Raw genomic sequence first — 12,294 nt, 5'->3', positions numbered from 1 at the left:
GGACCATAAGAGATAACCATTGTGAAAAATTTGATATTACGTACCATAACAATTCGTCTGAACAGTAAAACACATTTTTTATTGTAAGATAAATCAAGAGATAATTATAATAGCCATGTTTTCTATATTTTAATTATAAATTTTTGTAATCACAAACTACGTACACGTTTTAAATGTCAGAATTTAGCTATACGCCGGCGATCAGGAATCCTACTCATTCCCAAATGGAGTGTTTGATTATCCCAACAGATTTACCACACTATTTTTTAGTTCTAAGCTAAGTTTTTAAATAAAAAGGATTCTTAAAGAAATTATTTTTTGAATTTGCAATATCTATATAGTAGTAAAAAGTAGTTTAAATTAGCTCACGCAACACTATTTTGCCATGCTCAGTAGCGATACCGCCATAGTATTTACAAAAATAAATGATTGTTCGAAATATATTCCTTTTGAAGTTATTCAAATCGATAATAACTTGTTTGGCCCAATTAAAAATACAACTCAAATTCCTTAACTTTTAATAGCGGCTCATTATTAGCCAAATTACATTTATTTGTTTTTTAAAGTTTAAATATCAATATTAGCCAAATTACATTTATTTGTTTTTTAAAGTTTAAATATCAACTTCCACACCATTCATAATCGACCATAATTCACTAGATGTAAAGACAAATTGTAATTCGCGTAGATGCAAATGTTTCTTTTTCAAATTGCTGCTTAGTCACCAACGCTGCCAACTTTCATTTGATGAGTGTTGTTTATTATTTGCGTAGTTCATCCCGATGTTCTATCGGTTTTGGTGGAGCTGGTTCCCCCCACTCCCCAATTCGGCATCATAATATTGCGCAGCACAATATGGTCATAATTCTCATGGTACTTGCTCTTCCATTGATTGTACACCAAAATTCTTCAACCACGGTATGTTGGAGGGAACGACATCGGTAATACATTCGTGAACTTGGCTTTCAATAAGAAGGTAGGATCACAACACATGTCTCAATGACGGTATCCCCACCATTTTTCATCTTTGCGCATAACACGATGAAACCAGTCAATTAATTCGCTCAACTGGTAACGCTTTGGCCTGCAAAGTGGGTGTTTAGCTATTAGAAAGTATGTAAATTCAATTTTGCTCAAAACCTACCCAACAGCCTGATAAACCTGACCAGCAGTACCGGGATTCTAAGCGCAATTTACAATAGGTTATGCAACATCCGAATGTGCTCACCGTAGTATTTGCTCTTCAAAAAGTTGCTTCCACCCTCAAGCACAAAGCTCATTGGTTTGGGACTAGCGTTCTACACCAGCTCCTTTGCTGATTCTATAAAGAATTTAAAAAATACATGGTAAATCTTTTGATATAAAGTTTAATTTTAGCTTACCTAGCAATACGATCTCTTACACGAGAACGCTATTGAATTTAAAATTTTGTCTCGAATTCACGGCCAACTAATTTGATAACTATATTTGACTATCTCTTAAATCATAAAATTGTAACAGCACCAGACCCATTACGCAGCAATATTAACGTGGCCATGTTTGGTTATTTCGTACTTTTATTGGAATAAAATCGCAGCCGATCTGATGTTTATCGTCCCATGAAAATTGTAAACACTTTTTATAGATTAAAATAACTAAATAAACCATCGCAAAGGATTTAACCATGAAATAAACTAAAACAAATTGTCTTTGCAAAAACCTTCGTTACGATGGCAAAAATGTAAATATGGCTGTGAATGAGCATAATCTGGACCCCACTATTTGGCATGGTTGCTTATTTGTTCGTAACATTTTTCTGTGGTGAACATTCATTAGCTTACCACAGTTAAAAAGAGGCATAAATAAAAAACTTAATTTTTCATGTATTTGCTCATATTGTTCTCATCTTTAAGAATATATATTAAAATAAAACGATTTTCTTTTGAAAATATATTAAAGTTTTATATATAACCAATATTTTTGGGACAACTTTTCCATAAATTTTAAGAAAATAACACAATGCAACCATTTTCCGGTAAAAAGTCGGCCATCTTGGTTAAAAGTCGGCCATCTTGGATTCAAATAGAAACTCAACCCCGGACTACACTTGGCGTTTCTACAGTGGCACCTCTCAGCTGTGCCTTTGTTTACATAACATCAGCTGATACTTTCTTTACTCCTCCTCTACCGTGATCAAGACTCCGGAAATTCCAAAGAAAACAAAGAATATACAAAAAAAAAAAACAATTTTCAATTTTTGTCAACATATGTCTTATGATTGTCAATAAAACTAAATTTTCCGTTTGATGTCGCTGTAAACAGTATAACTCTTCGTTAAATGAAGCTGCCAACTTATTATTATATTTTAATCTACAGTGAAATAAAAATTATTTAATACCATGTTCAGACCGAAAATTTAAAAGATTAGATTACATTTAAACATTTCATAACCCAACAGTGTTCTCACTGCCGTTAGAAAGATCAAAAAACAGCTGTTATTGTCATTGAAGAATTCACATCGCTTAATATTTATCAAAAGAAAAGATTGTCATATAGTATTTTGAAATAAAAGCCGTCTTTTTTTTTTTTAATATTTTCCATATAATAGAAATAATGGATGTATGTTTTAATTTGTTAAGTCGATTTTCAGGTGAAATTAGATTCATTGCTTTAAAAAAAAATGTATTTGTTTAAATTTTTTTCACTTTGTAGTGTCTAAATCAGCTATGATAATGTAACAAATTTCCAGTGCTGACAAGTAGATTGCGGAAAATCAGAACCGCACAGAGAGATTTAGCGTGGATCAGTTTCAAATCATTTCAATGAAGTGGTTTGGAACTGTCATTTTTGTATGGCGAAATCTTGATACATTTTTAAGATTAGTGGGATATTCCATTCAACAGCCGTGTGATTAAGTGTCGGTATGAACATGGTATAAGAGTAAAACTAATTTCCATGAATGACAGATGCTAATTGGTATTTCATACCAATTTTCATCAAACTAAGTATATCAATTAAATTTTTTTTAAACAAATTTTATACAAAATTGCAGGTGTTTACCTAAACATTAGCTGTTTAGGGTTAGAACAGTATTGACTCGATTATCAATTTGATTTTCGATTTATTATTTTATACTCCCAGTTAATTTAAATGTTGCCCTGTTTATACATATTTTGTAACAAAGTTTTTCAATTTGCTGAGTATACAAAGTGGCATCATTGATTTCTAAAATTCGTTAAAATGGCACTCAACGAAGAACTTAACGAAGCATTCTTCGGGTTTTGGCCATCTTCGGGTAGAGTGCGGGACTTTTTAAAAGTGCGCTTCAAACAGTAATTGCAACGGTTCGTGTACATCAACATTTTCCACTATTCTAAAATTTGAGAAGAACTGTCGCAGAAAAGAATAGGTGGATTGTCATAATTGTAGTTAGAAAGAAGTTTAACAACTTTTTTCTTTCAATCAAAAAGTGCAATTGAATTAGAATAAAAAATAATAAGAAAAGTCGCCAGACAAAAAATTTTACCAACTAGCATATATTTTTTGTTGGATTGTTTAAAGAAGAAATTACCACTAAAATGGTTGGCGCTACGAAAATCCGTATTGATGAGGTAAGTCAACCTAATTGTAGCATAATTTAAAGATAATATTGTAGTTCATAAATATTTATTAAAATATGACACGTAAATAAATTCACGGACAGACTAGAAAGCTATTGGAATGGCTGATTAGGCCTTCGTTCCATTGTTCATAAATTAATTTATATATATACATACATATAAATGCATCGTTGTGTACACATGTCTACCTACATGATTTCAAATATTCCAAATCGAATGTATGTTCTTTGTTATTGGTTCTTAACTGAATTCCGTTTAACTGTATTATTAAATGGCAAGGGGAGGAAACAAAATGGAGTATACTACTTGGCGCAAAATTGCATTCTTACATATGTACTATATTTGCAAAAAATCAGTGTTCCGTTTGCACATGCCTCCAATTTCCAAATATTCAAATAACCCTTATAATTATCACAGAAAATGCGCGAATTCTATCACATGGTTGCACATTGTTTTTATCCCAATACATTTCCGAAATATATTATAAATTTATATATTTTTAACAAAAGCTTTTGCACTATATTTGTGCTTTAATTTAAAGTTTGTCCTAATTGTAATCTTTTAATTTTTACAAAGAATGAAACAAACACCTTTGCCAAGGTAAAGAAATTTGGTGTTGCAAATGCAACGGAGAATACTAAGCGTGCAGCCTTAGGGGACTTACAGAATCGAGCAGTTCTAAGACTTGCCAATGCTAAAGAAGCTGCACAGAAGGAGTAAGTGCTATTTATTTTTAAACAAATGTGTATTTTGATTACAAATTTAATGCAATTTTACCTCAGTATTGACTCGAAACTGAAAAATGTAATTCAAAATACCAAACCACGTGTGGATACACATTGGAAAAAGGCGCCAGGAGCCACTGCCAAGTCAACAAGCACAGCTGCTGAACAGCCGAAAAAGATTCTTACGCGATCAAATTCTACACGTGTTGAAACAGCAGCTTTGCAGAGAAATGCTGTGACCGGCCTTAACAAACACAAGACGCTTACTACAAAAGTAGTGGAACAAAAATTACAACAGGCAAAGCGTAAGTATATATTCAAGTTCTTTTAAATTTTCGTGTACCATTTGGTTTATTTGCAAACATAGTCATTAAAGCTAAGGCTGCACAGGATGAAAAACCAAAGAAATCTGGCGAAACACTTACATTAAGGCGTGAAGATAGCAACTTATCGCTCAAATCGCTGTCAAAACTAAAAGCAGCTTTGACAAGAGAAGCGAATAAGGTTACTGCTGGAAAACTAATAGCACAGAGCGTAAAACCAGAAACGAAAGCTGTTTCTGAGTCGTCGGATTCAGACAGCGAAAGTAACAAAAATGCTGAAGCACAAATCTCAAGTGCACAAACATACTCACCTGAAGTAGAAGATTTCGCTGACATTGAAGATATTGATTCTGGCGATTCGGATCAACTGCTACTGGTATCGGAATACGTGAATGATATATATAATTACCTCTTTCAATTAGAGGATGAACAGGTTATACGAGAAAACCATTTGGATGACCAAGAGGAAGTTTACCCTAAAATGCGCGCTGTACTCATCGACTGGATTAACGAAGTACACTTTCAGTTTCATTTAACACCGGAAACATTCCAAATGACAGTGGCAATTATCGATCGCTACTTGCAAGAAGTAAAGGATACAAAACGCACACATTTGCAATTGGTAGGTGTGACGGCTCTATTCATTGCGGCCAAGTATGAAGAATTAGTTCCCCCATCGATTGCCGATTTTGTCTACATAACCGACGACACATACAATTCCAAACAAATCGTACAAATGGAGTTGAAAATCATTAAAACACTCGAATGCAATTTGTCGCGCCCTTTGCCAATACATTTTTTGCGTCGCTTCTCCAAGGCGGCTAAAGTAGAAGATATACACCACGCGTTGGCTAAATATTTTCTCGAATTGACATCAATCGAATACGATTTAGCATCATACAAGCCGTCCGAGGTAATATTAGAATAAAAGTTAAACTTTTAAATATATTAAAATGTATAAATATTTATTTGTCAGATCGCCGCTGCTTCTCTATTCTTAGCCCTGCATTTGCTTAAAGAGAACGCTAAAGCACCAACGGGCTTCAACAACAAACACTGGTCTCCTACAATGCAATATTACTCGCGGTACACCGCAGAGCACTTGAGACCTATAGCCACGAAAATTGCAACTGTGGTGCGAAATGCGCCATCTGCCAAACTAAAGGCTGTTTACACAAAATACCAATCATCGAAATTATATAAAATTGCGATGCGTTCAGAATTATATGATAAACTAATTGATTCAATAATTAACCATGCTGAATGAGAAATAATTAGGGGCAGCTATAGCTACAGGGGCTGCAATGCGCTTAATTTTTGTTTATGTCGTTTAGTTTAATTGTTAGTTTTTTTTTTTTTTTTGTTTACTTTATTTTATAAACAATTCAATATTTTTATTATCAAATATTTCTAAATAATATATATATTTTTACTTTTAAGTTTTATGCGACAATTTAAATTAGACTGTCCCGGATCGTCGGTAAAATGTCATAGATAAAAACTTCCTTGTAATGCTCTGCATTACAGCAATTAAGGAAGTTTGCAATTGCGGAATTATTTCATCGAAAGCAGTAATCAAGGACAATACTAACCTCAACTCTTGTTTGTACGAGTATTCGGATATTTAGTCTTAAATAAATTGCTGAATACCTGTCATAATTAATGTAATGTAGTGTCTGTCTGTATTAGAATTTGTGAAAATGTAATATTTCCTAAATGTGAGGAAAGCACCACCGACTAACCAACGTATGTATATTAGTGTCTAAATGTACTTTATATCAATTTTTTGTATCAAAAATATTGCTGCTGAGTAAGCGCCTTCTTTTCCCGACCGAAAGCTATGATTTCAAAAATACTTTATCAAATGTGCTTGCTTAGGTTGTCATGAAGTCGGCGTACTCATCAGCCCATTTTTTTATCCTATTATGTCCAATTTTGGCAAAATTAGAATTAATGTAGTTCAAAACCTCAAAAAACAAAAACACATTTTTAAATTGAACAATGTTTGTAGGCTCAAACTGAATGTAATTATCTGCTATATTTGTTTGTAATTTAAGGTTCACAAGCATAGTGGGAACGCACGCGACATCATTGGTGTCTGCTGCTGCCTCGAGCGTAATTTTCCTGCTATGCCAGAAATCATTCTGATTGTGAATAAAATGTATTTTGCTAAAAAAATAACATCATGCGTTTAATTTTACTGTTTTTGCGGATGGCCGAATGATCCATGAATATTATTGAATACATTTTCAAGTAAATATTAATATTTGTCCTTTGTCATGCTCTGTCTGCTTTGTAGAAACGGCTTTATTCTTTAAAAGCGATTTTTTTTGCGCAGTCGACCTGCACAGAGGTCGATATGTCGCGCATATTTCGGTAATAGTAGCTCAGCAGCGAAGCAAAGCAACGCACCAAATACCGAAAAGTAAGAAAATTTCAAAAATTTGCCATTACCATGTATGTAAATTTGTATGTATGTATGTGAATAGGAAGAGGCAGGTATGTCAATTCCACCACGTCCGTTTATCTACCATTGCGCACACCCAACAACAATCATCGTGTATATTTGGAAAGTTGTAGGCATTTCCCAAAACTGAGCCCCTGCCACTGCAGCGGCCATTTTTCAGTCGCTTAGTGTAGTGCTGCAACAAATGCGTCTACTTGGCTATGCGTCTGCTTCTGTGGTAGTGTATGTGCTGATAAGTGGAAAGAAATGTTTGTTTGCCTCGCTTCGATTATCGGCACTCCGGAAATCAAATATTTCTGTATACAAGCAAATTTGACCCCTCCTGCAATAAAACGCTCACTAGTGTGTGTGTGTGTGTGTGTCACAAACGTCGTAAAAGTGTTGAAAAATATGACGCTCATAAAACCGTCAAACTCGGATTTCGAATAGGCGCGCAGCAAAAATAAGAAAGTAGCGTTTTTATGGTCAAAATGTAAACACTAATAAAAAACACAACACAACAGTGTCAATAACAGTTGTAATTGTGGTAAATTCTGTTATCTACAGAGGTCTGTAATATTTTTACTGGCAAACTGACCTTCCACAAATTGTGTGTGCAAAAGTAAGCATAAAATTTACCCTAACTGTTGTTCATGGAGGTATTAACATTTGATGACAAATGTAACATTATTGGAATGCCAGTAGGCGCAACACAGCTGAGAATGTTACATTATGCTGCATTTGTTGAGGCAACAGCGAAAACGGCATTTGCATAATGTGTAAACATATTTTCAAGAGTCTGGTTTATCTAACCGAAAAGTATCTGGACTTCATCTAAAGACTCCCAGCATAATATCATTGCGCAAAATTTATATTTTAAGGTTTTACATCAAAAACAATTAATGCAAACTGGACTTCCGTCGCATCAGAAAAGTGATCTAAATTGCGACTTACCTGGAGCAGAGGCTAAAATATCATCATTATCATTTCTGTAGTCCAACAAATATTTGATGATACAAGTGGTATTAGAGATAATTAATTACTTCGACCCATCAACTTTCAAAAAATTACAAAGCAAACACCTTTTAAGTAAATAAATCTTTTATTTTTGTTTAAACCTCACTTTATTACTTTTTTCGCATGACAATAACTAGTTATTTGACTGTATCACCTAAGAATAATTTTAGTTTAATGCAGTGTAATTTATTGTTATAAATACTTCAATATTTTCGAAAATTACGCTTTTAAGAAGACAAATGCCGAATTTGTGCCACACATAGAACACAAACTAATTTTTAAGCGCTCTCGTTAAATGTACTACATGCACACTTATCCAGCATGTGACCTCGTCGAAGTTGGCAGCTACGTGTTAGAGCGAATACTGCAGACGTTCGGCAACCGTATAGAATTTATTCGAATTGAGTCCCTTGGTTATGATAAGCTTACGATGCGTATACATACAGATTTAAGTAATAATAAAAAGGAAACATGAATGGAGTTTTTCTATTTTTTATAATTATTTAATTTCGTTTTTTTTTTTTCTTCGCTTTATCTGGTTCTTTATCTTTACGTTTATAGTGTATAATTTTATTATATGTTGACGCGAACTGCATTTGTTGTTGGTATTTTTCGCGCTGCTATTTATGAAATAGTGTAACTGTTATTGTTGCTACTGTACTAATTCAGCTTGGCTTTGCACAGCAAATCTTCACTTAACCCTGGAAAGTCGACAAGAATTTTGAGACAATATCCTTCAGTTTGGCATCGGAGGCCTCAGAGATTTGACCATCCTTCGCGATTTGGTCGAGCAGACCTTGTTCGTTGGTCTTAATGTGTTGCAAGAATTCCTTTTCGAACTTGGTGATCTTGGCGGGATCCATCTTGTCCAAGTGACCGCGTACACCGCAGTAGATGACAGCAACCTAAGAGTGCGGAACGACAACCATGAAATATTGTTCAGTAAAACCCCAAATTAAGAGCATATATGAGATTTCTCTTGGTCACTTACCTGATCTTCAATTGACATTGGCACGTATTGACCTTGTTTCAACAATTCAGTCAAACGCACACCACGGTTCAACAATTGTTGGGTAGCAGCATCCAAATCAGAACCGAATTGGGCGAAAGCAGCGACTTCACGGTATTGAGCCAATTCCAATTTCATGGAACCAGCGACCTGCTTCATGGCCTTGGTTTGGGCAGCTGAACCGACACGGGATACAGACAGACCGACGTTAATGGCTGGGCGGATACCCTTGTAGAACAATTCAGTTTCCAAGAAGATCTGACCGTCAGTGATGGAGATGACATTGGTTGGAATGTAGGCGGACACATCACCAGCCTGTGTCTCAATGACGGGCAAGGCGGTCAAAGAGCCACCACCCATAGCGGGCGACATTTTGGCGGCACGCTCCAACAAACGGGAGTGCAAGTAGAACACATCACCGGGGTAGGCCTCACGACCTGGTGGACGACGCAACAACAGGGACATTTGACGGTAAGCAACAGCTTGTTTCGACAAATCGTCATAGATGATCAAAGCGTGCTTTCCCTTGTCACGGAAGTATTCACCCATGGCGCAGCCAGAGTAGGGAGCCAAGTACTGCAGAGGAGCAGCATCAGAGGCGGTAGCCGACACAATGATGGAGTAGTTCATGGCACCAGCATCGGTTAAACGTTTCACAATCTGGGCGACAGTCGAACGTTTCTGACCAATGGCAACGTAGATGCAGTACAATTTCTTGCTTTCATCTTGTCCATCGTTGAAACGCTTCTGGTTGATGATGGTATCAATAGCCAAAGCAGTTTTGCTGTTGTAATTACATAGATGTGCAGATGTTAGTTTGAAGAATTAGATGACATAACAAATATTTCTTTATCTTCATATTTTTGTAGATAAATTAATATGATTTCGACTTGTTTGCTTACCCAGTCTGTCTGTCACCAATGATCAACTCACGTTGACCACGACCAATTGGCACCAACGAATCGACGGCTTTGATGCCAGTCTGCATAGGTTCGCGCACAGACACACGGGGAATGATACCGGGGGCCTTGATACCGACACGGAAACGGTCCTTGGTGTTGATAGGTCCTTTACCGTCAATGGCGTTACCCAAAGCATCGACGACGCGTCCCAACAATTGATCACCGACTGGTACGTCGACAATAGCACCGGTACGCTTGACAATATCACCTTGCTTGATCAATTTGTCATTACCGAAGACGACAACACCGACGTTGTCAGGTTCCAAATTCAAAGCCATACCTTTCAGACCAGAGGAGAATTCCACCATCTCATCGGCTTGGATGTTATTCAAACCATAGACGCGAGCAATACCATCACCAATGCTCAACACACGACCGGTCTCTTCCAAATCGGCCTTGGGGGCAACACCCAAGATGCGCTCCTCCAAAATGGAAGAAATCTCAGCGCTACGTTGTGTGGCCGAGACATGAAGTTTACGTGCAGCCAATGAAGCAGCAGGGTAAGCAGCCTTGCAGGCGACCTAATCAAATGAAATAAACAAAACATTTAATATACATATGTACGACATTTTATGATATAGTTTACTGTGGCAATTGCTTACAACAGATGTTGTCATAGAACTGGCACATCAGTGAATATAAAATTGCCTCTTTGGGTGAATTATCTGGCAAGAATTTTAAAATTGTTTCAAACCAACTTTAAAAAGGTCTGACACAGAGTGCACTTGCTTTTGATTTGATATTCAATTAGTTAAGAACAAGTTCTTATTTTTATAGTTTCTTATGTAAGCAATAGTGTGACGGACTGCGCTATAGAGACATGCAAGCTAACTAACCGGTTATAGATGTATAGAAAACAATTTTTGGAGGACTTCCGAAAATAGTTAAAACTTTTCATGCTTTAATACACTCAATACAACATTTTAAAATTTTATATTAAATTTTCACCATCATTTTGATTATGTTAACATAACCTAAAAATCGATATCACTCGTAACAATAGTTGTCTCGTTCACTGTTCACACGAGTGCTACTCGGTGATTTGGGGTAACTGCTGGACTATGCATTATGTAATTGAAAAATATTCAATGCATTATAAGTTTTTGTTTCAAAAATATTGGGATATCACACAGCTATTACAATTATATTATTTTACATCAAAAACAAATCACTATTATGTAACATTATGTTCCAACCTGCACACTTAATAAAATACGCGTGAATGATTATACCAGCACGTTGCGTAACTTTCTTCACCGAAGTTTATCAAAATTCTTTTTGTAATGATATGGTTAATTTACACAACATAATTAACAAGAATTATTTGGAAAACTAGCAGTATTATTCCAATAAGTTCAAAATTTCAATTTGGATATGTGCATACAAATTTTACAGGCGTTTTTTTCTTCTATAAGTTTTCTATTTAATGTAACCGGTGCATACCTGTGTAGCAGCCTTTGGCAATGTGCGGGCCACAGATGAGGCCAAACGTGCAGAAATCATGGACATCTTAATTTAATTCTTCTGTAATTTCTTCACCGGAATAAGAAAACCTCTTGCACCCAACTACAATTCTCTCGACTTATTTTACAAAAGATGGTTGGTTGATGGCTGCCGAGTTCACGTTCACTCTATTCGCAAAATGTTACGAATTGCCGACGTTCGACGTTTAGAAGTTTCGTTAAATTGCGCGATGAACTTTTGCTGAATGCGAATGAATATTGGATAAACTGGACGATTATTCGTTGACAAAAAGTGAGATTGCCATTAATACTTATGTTTATTTTTTATTTATCTAACATAATTGCATATTATTTAGTTTATTTCTTTGGTAGAAAATATTCGCTGTCAACAGAATATTTCAGACCAAGAAGAGTGAAGCGTGATGAAAATTAAAACAAATAATTCTTTATTATTTACAATTATTTTTATGAGACACTCAAATGCTTCTGGTAGGACGGCTTCATCGGTTTCAAATGTTTCGTTAAATACTGAAATGAACACTTGTAAAAACTCTAGAGCTGGTAACACTAATTTCGCTGTCATTGCCAGCAGTTATGTGCCGTTTCAGATAAATAAAAAAATAAATTATTAAGCTTACCGCTTGTAACTGGGACTTTTATGAAATTAATTTAAAACGTTAAATTAGAGAGTTTCGAGTTGGCTGTGATTTAAAATTTCCAAACGCTGCGGAACAAATGCTGCTGCATAAA

At 35.4% G+C, this 12,294-nt stretch overlaps 2 protein-coding genes and 1 long non-coding RNA gene across 3 annotated transcripts; 1 reads left to right on the top strand and 2 right to left on the bottom strand.

The window, feature by feature from the left end:
- Positions 1-45: 45 nt before the first annotated feature.
- On the bottom strand, positions 46-2,260 carry LOC125777832 (uncharacterized). The gene is made up of 3 exons (XR_007422418.1): positions 1,383-2,260; positions 1,145-1,321; positions 46-1,084 (listed from the first exon to the last, which is right to left on the bottom strand). It is a non-coding gene; the product is annotated as an uncharacterized LOC125777832 (long non-coding RNA).
- Positions 2,261-3,301: 1,041 nt separating this feature from the next.
- LOC105229679 (G2/mitotic-specific cyclin-B) lies at positions 3,302-6,828 on the top strand. The gene is made up of 5 exons (XM_011210105.4): positions 3,302-3,590; positions 4,176-4,315; positions 4,382-4,629; positions 4,692-5,560; positions 5,624-6,828. Exons 1-5 carry the CDS (start codon positions 3,558-3,560, stop codon positions 5,912-5,914), a joined length of 1,581 nt encoding a protein of 526 aa, XP_011208407.1. The 5' UTR covers positions 3,302-3,557; the 3' UTR covers positions 5,915-6,828.
- A 1,758-nt stretch (positions 6,829-8,586) lies between these two features.
- On the bottom strand, positions 8,587-11,747 carry LOC105229678 (ATP synthase subunit alpha, mitochondrial). Its single transcript, XM_011210104.3, has 4 exons — positions 11,525-11,747; positions 10,022-10,602; positions 9,102-9,903; positions 8,587-9,015 (listed from the first exon to the last, which is right to left on the bottom strand). Exons 1-4 carry the CDS (start codon positions 11,588-11,590, stop codon positions 8,806-8,808), a joined length of 1,659 nt encoding a protein of 552 aa, XP_011208406.1. The 5' UTR covers positions 11,591-11,747; the 3' UTR covers positions 8,587-8,805.
- Between the last annotated feature and the right edge of the window lie 547 nt (positions 11,748-12,294).

This window comes from Bactrocera dorsalis, chromosome 3 (genome assembly GCF_023373825.1).
Source record: "Bactrocera dorsalis isolate Fly_Bdor chromosome 3, ASM2337382v1, whole genome shotgun sequence".
NCBI classification, from domain to species: Eukaryota; Metazoa; Arthropoda; class Insecta; order Diptera; family Tephritidae; genus Bactrocera; species Bactrocera dorsalis.
Note: the sequence above shows the minus strand (reverse complement) of the source record. Positions and strands in the feature narration are given on the sequence as shown.